The sequence below is a fragment of the Micrasema longulum genome, unplaced genomic scaffold (genome assembly GCF_059751315.1).
Source record: "Micrasema longulum isolate JH-2025_06_02 unplaced genomic scaffold, ASM5975131v1 h1tg001324l, whole genome shotgun sequence".
Taxonomy (NCBI): Eukaryota; Metazoa; Arthropoda; class Insecta; order Trichoptera; family Brachycentridae; genus Micrasema; species Micrasema longulum.
In genome coordinates this window covers 149,341-164,183 of record NW_028278511.1, presented here as the reverse complement: position 1 = coordinate 164,183, position 14,843 = coordinate 149,341, and the positions used below count along the sequence as shown (strand labels likewise).

At 36.3% G+C, this 14,843-nt stretch overlaps 1 protein-coding gene across 1 annotated transcript; it reads left to right on the top strand.

Moving 5' to 3' along the window:
• The first annotated feature begins 1,143 nt into the window (after positions 1-1,143).
• Positions 1,144-3,102, top strand: mri (BTB/POZ domain-containing protein mrityu). Its single transcript, XM_088235080.1, has one exon. The coding sequence runs from the start codon at positions 1,340-1,342 to the stop codon at positions 2,423-2,425; it is 1,086 nt and encodes a 361-aa protein (XP_088091206.1). The 5' UTR covers positions 1,144-1,339; the 3' UTR covers positions 2,426-3,102.
• The last annotated feature ends 11,741 nt before the right edge of the window (positions 3,103-14,843 follow it).

The following is a 14,843-nucleotide window of genomic DNA, read 5'->3' as shown; positions in this document are numbered from 1 at the left end:
CACGAGGCCGACTCTTGTATAATAGGTATAAAATATTAGTAAAAAACATTACTTTACAAATTGACCCTTCACTTTTATTATTCAAAAATTAGTTCATAAGAAGGGAAATGGTAATATTATGAATTTGGTAAAAAACATCTTAATTTTGTTATTGTGTGCTGTTTTGCGGTCGGTGTTAGTTATATTCCATATCGCTGTGGTGTATAGATAACTTAATAATGTATGTACAACTCGGAAACCACAAATCATACAAACATTTTCAAATTTTAATAAGTTTTTTCTAAAATCACAACCGATTTAGCTTTTTACTTTGATAATTTCATTCAAAATAAACAAAAGTGTTTTTTTTAATACATTTTACCTTGTATATTTATATTGGATTGTTTGGTATATCGGGTCTATCCATAATTGTTGTAATCACAGACATACATCACAACATATTAGAATCTTGTCAGAATATTATATGTGGCATTCATTTCTGGGATGATTTGCTCTCAAAAATAAATATATTACTTGGAGTTTGATCTTATACAGTTTACGGACTGTATTTTCCTATGACTTCATTGATGTATCTGTACACACTAAATGCGGCATTCGTCTTGTGTTCCATTCAACCGAGGATCCGGAACTTATCTTGTCTTTGGTAGGAACTAGTATTTCATTTAGGAGCAGCGTAAAAGGGCGTGACATACAGCTTTGAATTCACAGTAAACTTGTGTGGACAGTTTGTATTTTTCACTCTGCTACGTCAATATTGATGATGCGTGACGCGACAACACTTATTTTTAGAAGATAATTTAAACCAATCGTCTTGGAAGTATCATCTCTGTTTAATTATATTTCAGCGCATAACTTAGGATGATTATTTTAAGAAGACGACATTAAATCAAGAACTAAAAAACAGGTCAAGGACCCTAACATTTTCGATTCCTCATTTTTTCTCTTAGAATCATTTTATAATATTCATGTTCAGTTTTCAAAAACAAAGTTGATATAACGTCCATTTCTAAAGACAAACGTTAAAAATTACTTTCGTATTTTAATCCCTCTAAAACATGATAAAAATATTTTTTGTATTCCCATAACATACAATAAATGAGTAGGTACTATTACTTTATCTATGGCCATAAAGTTCGTTCACTCGTTCACCGTACGCCATAGAATACTTGACAATCCTTTGTCCACTTTGTCCTAGAGTTCATGACTTTTCACGAAATTTTGTCACGGCTAAAGTGAGAGTTGTATTTTTCACGAGTATCTTTTAGTTCAGTGAACGTAGATTGCCTAGAAATAGTTCGTTCCCTCGCCTTCTAGGACAGCGTGATGTAAACGCCACAAAATGAGCGAAATTAGTGAAATGAGTGAAATGTCGAGCCCCCCCGAGGAACGGGCGTACTATCGTGAGAGCAGCAGCGACACGGAGGACTACCAGGAGAGCGACGAGCGCAGCCGGCGGCTGTTCAAGGGCAAGCTGGGCGGAGCGGCGAGGCCGCGCCCCGCGCAAGCTGCGCCCGCCAAGCGCGCCCCGGACGAGAACCCCGCGCTGGCGGAGCGCATCACCCTGGTCGTGGACAGCACGCGCTTCGTGCTGGACCCCGCGCTGTTCACGGCGCACCCCAACACGATGCTGGGCAGGATGTTCAGCTCCGGGATGGAGTTCGCGCGGACGAACGAGCGCGGCGAGTTCGAGGTCGCCGACGGGATCTCCGCCACGCTGTTCCGCGCCATCCTGGACTTCTACCGCAGCGGCGTCATCCGCTGCCCGCCGACGGTGTCCGTGCAAGAGCTGCGCGAGGCCTGCGACTACCTCCTCGTGCCGTTCGACGCGGACACCATCCGCTGCCAGAATCTGCGTGGGCTGCTCCACGAGCTGAGCAACGAGGGCGCGCGCCGCCAGTTCGAGACGTTCCTCGAAGAGCTGGTCCTGCCGCTGATGGTGGCGTCCGCGCGGCGCGGCGACCGCGAGTGTCACGTCGTCGTGCTGCTGGACGAAGACGCCGTCGACTGGGACCAGAAATACCCGCCGCAGATGGGCGACGAGTACTCGCAGACGGTGCTGAGCACCCCGCTGTATCGTTTCTTCAAATATATCGAAAATCGCGACGTGGCGAAACAGGTCATGAAGGAACGTGGCCTGAAAAAGATACGTCTGGGCGTCGAGGGGTATCCGACTTACAAAGAAAAGGTCAAGAAGCGTCCGGGCGGGCGCGCGGAAGTGATTTACAATTACGTGCAGCGGCCTTTCATCCACATGTCCTGGGAGAAGGAAGAGGCGAAGAGTCGGCACGTAGATTTTCAGTGTTTCAAGTCGAAGTCTGTGACGAATCTGGCGGAGGCGACAGCGGATCCGGCCATAGTGAGCGCGGAGCCGGCGGCGGCCGCGGCGGCGCCGGAGCCCGAGCTGGAGCCCCCCGCGGAGCAGTGATGCCTCTCCTCCCTCGTGAGGATAGTGACCGCGTGGGTGGCTCCGTCCCCCGCGTGCCCCTCACGAGGGAAACTGACACACGAACAGATACAAGTTTAAACTGTGGATAATTAGGACTCCATTTTAATAAGTTTCGAGTAATAAAAACACACATTTTTGGTTCGATTCGCATTAAGTTTTTTAGTCTGTGTCCGAGCGAGAGATGAATTTTTAGAACAATAAAAGCTTACTAGCAACACACATATCGTCGTGATCGTAGAACTTCCTTTTTATCTTTGGGAACAGAAATTAATAAATTTAAAATAGAAAGGAAATTCTAAATAAAAGTAGGAACAAAAATGTGTGTTTTTTATTAATTTCAAAACTTGTGTAAAAGTTTAAAACTTTGACTGATCAATCTGGGACAATTGTGTTATCATTTGTACGTTTGAGCTTTTGTATCTTATTATATCTGTGCAAATGCTTTGCAGAAACCGAGTAACTGCGACTAAATGTTAATTTCGTATACTTAATGTTAATTATTGTAAAAAAAATATATGTTTAAATCGTCCATTTACACAGTGAATCTCTATCTTGTAAATAGGAAAGTATAAAAATGGATCTCCCGTTTGCCTGGCTCAAAGATTATGTAAAACACTAACAAGGTTATTTAAAACAAATAAAAAGACTCCTCTCTAGTTTCCTGGTTTATTTCCAAAGACATCACAGCAGGTACAGAACAATCCTGCAATTAATGAGAGTCAACAATATTTTGAGTTTGTCAACATTTTTGGAGACAAGGACTGGATTCATCTCCCCGGGGAGTTGTTATTATTAACATATTACAACAGAGATGAAGAATATTTTAGAGAAGAGAATATAGAAGTCTAGGCGTCTACGGGGCCTGTCATTGGCTGGTTTAAGTGAACACTTTACCCACTGTGTAGCATGCACCATTTTGCCTACATTTCAACATCTATATTCCTTCAATTCTGTCATCTGTTGATGTTTGTGAATTTAAAAAGTGGATCCTACGAGAACAAAGTGCCTGCGATTTGTACCTAAATATCAACACCGACGTATAATATCGTAACCCACACTACATGAAGGATTTGAAGATTTTTGTCTAGCATAAATCTATATATGAACCGATTTAAAAAAATAAATCTAGCTTTTTAAAATCTAGCTTATCTAGCTTGTAAAAGCTAATGAAAAACTTAAAATATTTTGCGGTTTTTGTAAAAATGCAGATACGATGTTATACTTTGGAAATGATGTAAAGTAAAATATCGTACGATTGACATACGATATTATACTTCGACTTTGAATAAAATATATTATTAATAGTCATTCAACATTTTACATCGGGTTTATTGGAAAATACAGCAATAAAAATGGGTGCATGCGGCGGACGTCTGACCAGCCCGGAGAACACAATTGTAACTGATACTTACGCCGCTTCCAATCATCTTTTTTGTCCCACGAATATTATCGCAAGGATTCATACAATGGTATACTTTGTAAAAAATATGAGATACGACAATATGCGTCCAAAAAAAATGTAACTACTTGCAAAATGCTATTTTTATTTGGAACTAAAGATATAATGATATACAGACCAAATACTTTAAAAACTCAAAATCGTCGATTTTTGTGGGTTATGACATTTTACTAAATATAAAATTTAGGCACAAATCAAGAAAATCGATTATAGGTGACCATTTGAATAGTTCTTTTCCTATTGTCTATAAACTTGTAATTTAGAGATGTCCAACCCGGGATGAATATACTGGACAATCTATATTTACTTTCCCATTTGCAATTTATAAGGACGAATTTAATATTTTTATAAATCGATTTGGTTTTATAAAAACCTGTTAATTGTTTATATAATCTCAACCATACTTGTCTTATTTTTTATTAATTAGTTTAAAGTGATGTAAAAATAAACAAATAATTTCAAATGGGCATTCTTACCGTGTGATTTAATGTTACGATTCGCAATAATAATTTTTGAGCCGACGTGGATATCGGGCTTAAATTTTGGCTTTCACATCAAAAACCCTCTTGTACGACGTTTATAAAATCAACAGATTCAAATTAAGATGCTCTAGTGTTGTATAGATTCCCTGGAAGTAAAAAATATCGACGGTAGAAAAGTTTGAAGAAAATGGCAGCTTTCTAAAAGAACTGGGAATGCAATTAGGAGTAGCAGGCGCCACATTCAGCAGTATGAAGGCTGTCTGGAGATTAGATATTTACTCTGTTAAAACCAAATGCCACCTATAAAACGCTTGCATAACACCTATTCTCTATGGATTCGAATCGCTGCACCTCTATTGTGCCCAAAACAGCTAAATACTGAGTTTTGAGAATAGGTGTCTCAGAAGAATCCCGGGTATGCGATGGTTTGTCTTTGTGCAGGATGAAGTAAAAAAATAATTGACGCTGCAAACTCCAGTGACAACTGTCGTCAAGAGGTGATACGGTTGGCTAGGCCATGTACTGCGGATGCCTCCTGAGAGCCTTACCACGCTCGCCTACTTTACAAGGCATCGGTTTGTCGACGTCCCGGACGTCCACTGCTGACCGTTCGTCGGCAGTTTATATCAGAACTTCGGGACGAGAACCTGACTTGGGAGAACGCAAAGAAGTTGGCAGCCGATAGAGATGTATGGAGGCCCTTTGTGGATACCATATGCTCCAACTAGGGAGTGGACATGGAATGATGAGAAAGGTTTAAACGAATGATGAGCTATGGCTCTTGCAGGAAAGTTGATAAAAGATTTTCAAAAATAAAAACAGTAGAGATGAAACTGATATTCAATAACCATCCAGCCTAATTTTACTATCCAGCTGGATAGGTTCAATACTGCGGATGGACCATTTGTCAAAAAAAGGTGAAACAGGAAACCTTGCAATTTTGTAAAAATGATGCAGAAAAATGCAGTTTATTTTGTGTTGTTGATTTATTTAAGAAAATCTTTTTTTACTTTTGTATACGAAGGAAATTGTGGCAGCCACGTATGGCGTATTTACGGTGTTGCCTTTACGCAAACCGAGTATGTCTCATCCGCTGTATTGAATTTAAGGATATATGTGGTGTTGCTCATTAGGGAGGATTCATTCGCGGTACTGAATTTAATCGAATGGAAACAGTCTATTGGTTAATTTCGAAATTCAAAACCAATCGATGCGGCTTGTCCCATTCAATAAAAAACGCCATAAAAATGTTTTCTTTTTTGCTCATACGCGGTATTGAACTGACGTGGACGATATGTTACTGAAAGAATGCCCGTTCTCTGGCTCCACTATTGTAATGGAGAAAAATGTAACAGTATTTTCAGGTTTTTGAAAATATTGTTGCGAAATGTATTATGCGCATCAGAAAACTGCTAAATATAATTGTGTTTATGTTTAAAAGGGATTTGAAATGTCATGGCTTCGCTCAATTCTGTATTATAATTTAATTGCACATGTTTTCAATGTAACCAAGTAGATGTATCAATGTATATCAGTGTTATTGTAAAAATCATGTCTTTAACAGGTTGACTGCCTCTCTGCCAATGTTGAAGAGTGGGGAATGCCGAATTTCATTACTTTTTTGGTTATACTTTTAGTGAAATATTTTGTGATTAAAAATATTCAGATATGTCTGAAAACAAAAAATTAAAATTACACATTTGTTCTACAGCCAGTGGGATTAAAATTTTCATCCTCGGTGCTGATCACGCACTTACGCGTGATGATTTATTTCATACTAAAAATGTTTCTTCTTCCAAGTCTGTTCCTCAATGCTAAGGATCGTGATTACCATGAACACTTCTGATTAGTCTGTTCCACTCCAGTTTGTCCTCAGCCCGACGAACTGACTCATCAAATTTTAGCCCCGTAGCCACCTTTATTTGGTCAGTCCATCTATATGGGATTCTACCCCGTTAAACGTCTAAAACGTTAGAGATGGGACAAATTGATCAATGTAAATTGATCGAATAAAAAAAGAATTAATTTGATGAAAAAAGTATAAATGTCTCGTTTTTTGGTGAATAATTGTGTTAAACAATATAATAGGCTTGTTTTTGCGTTTTTCATATCAATTTTCGGAAACAGAGTTTCAAGATTGCATGAAATAACTGATAAAATCAATTTGATCGGTGATCAGTAATTTTCCATCACTAATGAAATTAGTTCGACAGCTGTCATTCTAACCAAGCTATATTTTAAGGACTAAAGGGGCGTGGCCAATGCAATGATGGCCCATTTTTTCAGAATTAAAAATGTTTTTTACGCTGTTAATAAATGTAAAAAATTTTTTTTTACTTGACAGCATTTCATAGACCCTTATTAATTTAAAATTGTTAAAAAAAAGTGATATTTCTTTCTTGTTAAATAAATAACTATGTTCAAGCGTAGTGTCAATACACGTCTGTTGCCAGGGGAGTATTGACTAATAGAAATATCATCCCGTCATAACGCATAAATGCGTGAGCAACACCTCGCGCATACACATGATCGGCAGTCAACCTGTTAATGAAATCTACAGTGTTCAACAAAATATTTCTGTGAGACTGTTGTTTTACACGTGAAATAAATTCTAAATAAAAATGACTAAAAGAAATCAACAATATTTTGAGTTTGTCCAAATGTTCTGACAAGAACTGATTTGATGGCAAAACGATACATCTCAAAAAAGCTCCAACTGAGATGATCGCCTTTAAAACGTTTTATGGAATTTTAAACAGAACTTTTCTGTAGTTACACCATGTTGCCAATTGGCTAGAAAGCCTTTTAAAAAATAATCTTAAATACTATATGATAGATCTCAGCGAGTAGAATATTTTGAGCCGTATTGAGGCGAAACGATGCATCGTTTTGCCATCGGATGGGCCCCCTAGGGCGTTATTAAGATAACCGTTGCGGCCTCCGTGGTGTAGTGGTCAAGACGCTTGACTCACGCACGGAAGGTTCCGGGTTCGATTCCCAGTGAGGACACATTTTTTTTTCAAAAATGTGATTTTTCTCAAGCCTGGGTGTTCTGTGATGTAATTCACCACTGTAATTGGACCTCCTGGCCTGTTGTGGTGCAAAAATAAAATAATAATAAAATTATTACCAAAAGTCTAGGCATATACAGTTTACATTTACCTGTCATTGGCCACTTTACACACCGTGTAACATTCATCATTCTGCCCATACTTAAACGACCACATTTCCTCGACTCTTCCATCTGTTGACTTTTGTGAAGTGAAAGAGCTAATCTAAATCTAGCTGATGTTTCCCCATCTTAACAACACCCTATCAAGTGAAATCCAGCCTGTCTACAAACATCTGGACATACTCAATACATGGTTTATTTTTGGTATGCTAGGTCTACAATTAAAACTTTTTTTTCTCAATGTGGCATTGACTCTTTTTATATTAAAATGGACAGTTTTGTCTGTAATTAATACAATAATTATTAATATTTTTTATTTTATAAAACATACCCTATGTACCTATAATATTGTTAACTGAACTATGAATAAATATACATGTGTATCTAAACTGCAGTATTTTTTAATACATATCATTGAAGCATCGACACATTTGTCAAAAAATAAGGGAAAATCTCAGTACCACAATAACTATGCAATGCCAAACAATAACTTGGTCATAAACAAATCTTAATCGCACCAAGCTGTTCCATATTTTGGAAGAAAGCTTTTAAGGGCAAAATTAATATTTAATTTGAAAATTGCTTGATAATTTTTCAATAATTTTAATTTTCGTTTTTTTAATTTAATTTTACAATACGCCCAAGGGGTGTTGACAAAAATAATATAGGTAAGTACAAACAGTAATAATTAAAAAAATAAACAACAACATGATAAATACATATTTTTTTATGCACTCATGTAAAATGAGCGGTGTATTTATGATTTTTTTATTTATTTTATTTTATTTATTTCGAATACAAACAGATGTACAGGTTAAATGAATATTTAAAAAAAAAAAAATTATATAAAATGTATACATAGTAGGGCCTGCCATCCAATTATATGTATTCACTAAATAATACTGTAATAAAGCGACGACGGCTTGAAGTTTAAACTATATAAATAATAAATATACCATATATTAAAATAAGATAAATATGGACAAAATAAGGAGATAGTGGAAAGGAAAAGAAGGAAATTGATAAGGAGTAGTAAAGGATGATTGAAGGAAAGTGAGAGTGGAAAATTGCATTTGATTTAATGATTAAACGAATTATGAATGAAGAGCATGAATCAAGCCTATTAATTCTCTTCTGTACATATTGTATGGAGTGTTAAATATATCAAGACTATTAAATTTTTTGTTAAATGTTTCACATATACGAGGGATTGTAGAATGTTTCCGATGATTAGATTTAAATTTACGAATATAGAAAATATCAGAGAGTCTAGTTGGCCTGGAGGGGACACGGTAAGCAAGTAGATTAATGAGTTCCGGGGAATCGAATTTATTATTGACAATTTTATAAAGCAGGATCTGATCAAACATATCTTTTCTGTGTGCTAATGAAACAAGGTTATAAAATTTTAATGAAGCTAAATAATTTGGAAAATGCAAATGAAATTTGTATTCTAGTTTTTTCAGGAATTTTTTTTTGAACACTCTCGATTCTATTAATATTTAATTTATAAACAGGAGACCAGATAGCAGTGCAATATTCAAGATGGGGGCGTACGTATGTTATGTAAAGCAATATAAATGAACCTAAATTTTTAAAAGATTTACACAGCCGCATGATAAATCCAGTCATTTTGTATGCCTTGTTAATTATAGTTTATTTTGCTATCTTCTTTTTCTTCGGCCTTCTGTTCTCCGCTGCTGGATATATTCCTCTTCCGTTTTCCTCAGTCAGTTGCTACTTGGAACCAATTTTTACCCCCTATAGCAGCTATGTTGTCTGACCATCTTTTTGGAAGTCTTCCGACGCCTCGCTTATTCTCCCAAGGCCTCCATCTTGTGGGGTCTTGTCTCGCAACATGTCCTGCCCATTGCCACTTCAGTCCTGCTACGCGATCCATGATATCAGTTAATTTGGTTCTGTTCCTAATGTCTTAATTTGTCTTATAGGCTTATAATGAAAGACATAATCCCTACAATACATCACATAAAAATAATATAATCACTAGATCCTCAACACAAAGACAACTTAAACAAATACAAACTAACACCACTTTCGGACAAAATGATTTTGAGTATTATTCAATTAAAATCTATAACCACTATCTATTACCTATTACTAGTGGAAGAAGAAGGAATTAGTAACGAAAAAATGTTCAAAAAGGCTTTAAAAAAATGGATAGTGGAGCTAGGTAGAAGTAAAATGGATTGTCTCATTCGCCCAAACCAATATTGAATCAACTGCTCCACAAGTGTAAACCTTATGTTAGGTTTTTGTTCTTTCATTGTGCGTTTTGTAATATAAATAATATAGATGTACATAAATTAATTGTAAACATAAATATGTAGTGTTTAAAACTGTCTAAACATTTTGTTAATTATCTCGGTTTATTAAATTAGTCTTCTTTGTTTATTCTGAAATGTAAAAATATTAAAAAAAGAAGTATATTGTTGAGTGTTTTCGGCACGGGTAACCCCAGTGAGGTCACATTATTTTCATAATAATTTATAATGAAGTGTTACGAAGTGAATGCCGATTCAATTAAAAATATCACATTATTTTTATTATTAATTATAGTTTGTAAGAAAAAAAATATCAATAAATAAATACCAAGCATGGATCTTTCCATGGATCGCTGTGTGCATTTGAGCTTTTGTACATTTTTTTTGTGAGGGCCATCTTCAAGTATTTGCTGGATTTGGTCATGCTGTATCTTTCTCGGTCTACCTCTATTTCTGCATCCATCAACATCCGCATTGTAAATATTCTTAGCTGTTCTTTCGCTGTCCATTCGTTCTCATGTCCAAACCAGCGCAGAGCTCCTTTCTTGATTTTGTCGGTAATACTTATCTGAGCCTTACATAATATACGGATCTCGACATCTGTGCACCTATCATACATACTTTTACACACACATTACATAGATGAAAAAAATATGGAGCAATATTCAATTAAACCATTTTTGAATTAAAATTAATTTAATGTATTTTCTATAACAGTACATTTTAAAGTATTCTATACATTAACCTACCGAATAGTTTATATATGTTCAATTTAAACATTTATATTATATCTACAAGTATCTCAAAACCACTGGTACATATCAAAGGTTAGATTTTACTAAACATATCCCAGAGAACTGTAGGAATCATAAACTTTAAAATAAATTTTAGTGTTACTGTTTAATTAGTGTTAGTGTTTAACACACAGGTATAGAGTTTTTTTTAACGGTGACAATCATATCGCTTTCTTGAGACAATTTTATGAGCAAATTTATGGCACCTACATTAACTATCACATTTTCAGGGGAGCTGGTTAAACCTTTACTATAATTTTTCAGTACATTTAAGAGTATGAAAGCTGACTGAAGATCAGACGTCTACAATGTCCGCACAACACTTATTTTCCTCTACAGATACGAATCGTGGCACCTCACTATAGTCCAAAACAGCAAATTATTGAGTTTCGAGAATACGTGTCTCAGAAGAATACCGAGTGTGCGGTGGTATGACTCCGTAAGGAATGAAGATGTAAGACAACGGACGAAGCAATCTCCGGTGACAACCGTCGTCATACGGCTCGCTGGGCCATATATTACGGCTCACAATTAGTCGGTTCACGTCTGAAAGGGACAAGGACCTGACTTGGTAGGACACACGGGGTTGGCCACAGACAGGCCTAGGGAGCAAACATGGATTAAGCGAAGTAATTTCAGGGATATATACTTGAAAACACTATAATACTTAGTAAAATTTGTGTGAATCGTGGGACATCAAGAAGTTGTGACTTGAAAGTTGAATGTCCTAAAAAGTTGATATTTTCAGAATACGATAGATTATCATGGTTGCTTAAAATGATAATATTTATTGATTAACATTTTGAAGGTGCAGTAATTTAAGGATTATTTTTATGTTTTTCAGGTTTTATGGTTTCATTTTAGTCCTTGAATATTTTTACTTACATAAGTCGGTACTCTAATGCATTTTATTTTTAAAAACACTAATTTCGTACCCTGGCTGTCAAATTTCAAAACCTAGTAATGGACAAATTGATGAAATTCTGTGTTTATGGTATTCCGTAGTTACTAGTAGAAGTAAATCAAAAGTGTTGGTATTTGAAAGGGGAAATGAGGTTACTAACTGCATAATAAATGTAAACAACGAATGTCTCGAACAAATAGAAGAATTTTTGTACCTGGGAAGCATGTTTTCAAGAGATGGAAGAGTAGAAAAAGATGATGAAAGGAGAGTGAATGCGGGCAACAAAATGAACAGTGATTGATAATAAGAATATGTCAATCGAAGCTAAACTGGCTGTGCACAACGTATGTATGCAAGTGAAACATGGAACTGGCAGAGGAAGAATGAAAGCCGAATGAACGCGGTCGAAATGCGATGTCTTCGACGAATGTGTGGGAAATCAATAAATGACAGGATTAAAAATTACAAATGATGAAATCAGGCGAGTGTAAATCTGAGTCAGGTATAATTGATAAGATAATGAAAGGGTCTCTGAGATGGTTAGAACGAATGGATGACGAAAGAATGGTAAAACAAGAATATATGGCAAAAATGAAGACGTAGCATGATCAGGTAAACCAAAATCTTAAGTCTGGTAATGTCAAAAGTAGGCAGAACACTTTGAAAAATCACTCTTCGATTATTCCCGACCTATAGAATCATAAACTGACCAAAATTAAGAATTTATAATATATACACATACATCAAGAATACATTTTTTCTTACTGTAGATAAACCTGCATATAATTTACATAGATAATATAATTTATACAAATCTTAACATAGGATTAACGCCAAAATTACAAACTTACAAAAACATCATAAAAAGTTTTTCTTTTAGAAATTGATTAACAAATATGGGAGCATTCTAAATCATTTTGATAAATCCGCATTCGATGGCAAAATAAACGTACAAAATATGGAATTGGAAAAACAAGAATGAAAGTAGACTGATCACTGCTGAACTCTGTCGAGATCAATTCTAAATTAACCGGAGTGCCTACGGGCGCTTAATTGTGTCGGTGAGAGTAACAGTGTAATTTTGTTAATTTGGGTAGCTGGACACTCAGACATCGACAGCAACGAGGCAGCTGATGAATTAGCAAGGCTGGGAGCTGTGACAGCCCCGATAGGCCCTGAGCCCTACTGTGGATTGCCTGAATGTGCTCCTCGTAATGAGCTTAGGTCACGGGCCAGGAAGCAGAGCGTAATGCTCGATGATCTCGTAATGATGCTCGTAATGAGAGTGGCTCGACGATTTGGGGGCCACATGAACTGAAGCACTCTCTTATGATAGAGAAAATCCAAAAGAAGTTTGTGAGATATCTCTACACGAGAGAGTGCGGGTATTATCCTCGGCTCTACCCGACCGAGTTTCTCCAGGGTATGCTCGGCTACAGCAGTTTAGAGACTAGAAGGAATGTGTATTTGACTACACATTTTTATCGATTGTTGCGCGGTATGATCGACAATTCTGAAATTATGATGAGCATTGGTTTGTTTTTTCTTTGCAGTCTCAATCCTGGGGATTGGTTTGCAGCAAAGTTCTGCATCTCGTCCTCCATTGGTCTCTATTTTCTGCAGCCCTCTTCAGCTCGACATAAGAGGCGCAGTTCAAATCTTCGCACACTTGCTCCAAACATTTCCGTCGGGGGCGCCCTCTATAATTTTTCCCCTCAACCATTCTCTCTATGATGTCATGCAGGAGACCCTCATGGCGCATGTGGCCGATCCATCAGGCTCGCCTCTGTGAGATGGTTTTGATTAGGTGCCTACCTTCTTCGATTCTGTTGAGAACCTCGTCATTAGTGATGTGGTCTCTCCAGCAAATTCCTAATATTTTTATGTAGCACCACATCTCGAAGGCCTCTAGTCTTTTTTTATCTCTTTTGGTAAGGCACCATGTCTCACAACCGTACATCAATATGCTCCATACATATGTCTTGGCAAGTTGCTTGGTTTGATTGATTGGTTTGTATGTTCCTGATAATTACCTGGGGGTTTATTGATGGGGAAATGTTGTAACTTTCGATGGACAATACTTCGAATAACAGAATTGAACGCTCAAATTTCCTAAAAAACACCGGTTTTTAAGTTATAGATCTAATATATTATCATGTAGTGAAAATTAGTTTATTTGTGGTATTTTTTTTTGATAGTTAGAGAGCAAAACCAAGTGTACAATAATTTATTGGTGGCACTTGTTGAAGAAAAGAACACATAACTGCAGAATATATTAACAACTTGGGTATCCATTAAAATATACAAGAACTTCAAGATTTATTTACTCGCGCATCTACCAAAATCAAAAAACCTATCGTCTCCTTAACTACAATACAATGCAAGTCATTTTTTTGTGTATTTGTAATTTTGATAATCATTAACCATACAAAATGGCATCTATCTATGTCATTTGGAGGAACAAATTGTTGACAGAAAAGAGATAAATAACATTTTCCAAAAAACACATACATATCTCAAAGAATATGCACGTTCCTCGGAACACAGCGTAAGTCAGAAGGTGGCCAGTAGTACAGTAGTTTACATTTGTTTAGATAAAACACTTAAATGATTATGATAATATTATAAATAAACTTATCAATGAAACTTCTTGGTTAAGTTTTACTTTCTATTATTTTGACCAACGAGCACTTTCGCCTAAGTAGGCATCTTCAAGACTGGTGAATTGTTTACAACGTTTACAGTTTTTATACTATTCTTTACATATTTTGGAGATAAGATCAAATAAGTATTTTAACAGGGGACAAAAAACATAAATATTTACATTAACATATTACAACAGAGATGAAGAACAGTAAGAAGGTAATATAGAATTTACAAACATCAACAGATGAAAGAATTGAAGGAATATAGATGTTCAAATATGGGCAAAATGGTGCATGCTACACAGTGGGTAAAGTGGCCACTTAAACCAGCCAATGATAGGCCCCGTAGACGCCTAGACTTCTATATTCTCTTCTCTAAAATATTCTTCATCTCTGTTGTAATATGTTAATATTAACAACTCCCCGGGGAGATGAATCCAGTCCTTGTCTCCAAAAATGTTGACAAACTCAAAATATTGTTGACTCTCATTCTTGCTGAAATGAAAGAATTTAAGGAATATGGATGTTCAAATATGGGCAGAATGATGAATGTTCGACAGTGTGTAAAGTGGCCACTTAAACTAGCCGATGACAGTTCATAAGCCCTGTAGATGCCTAGACTTCTATATTACCTTCTCTCAAATGTTCTTCAGCTCTGT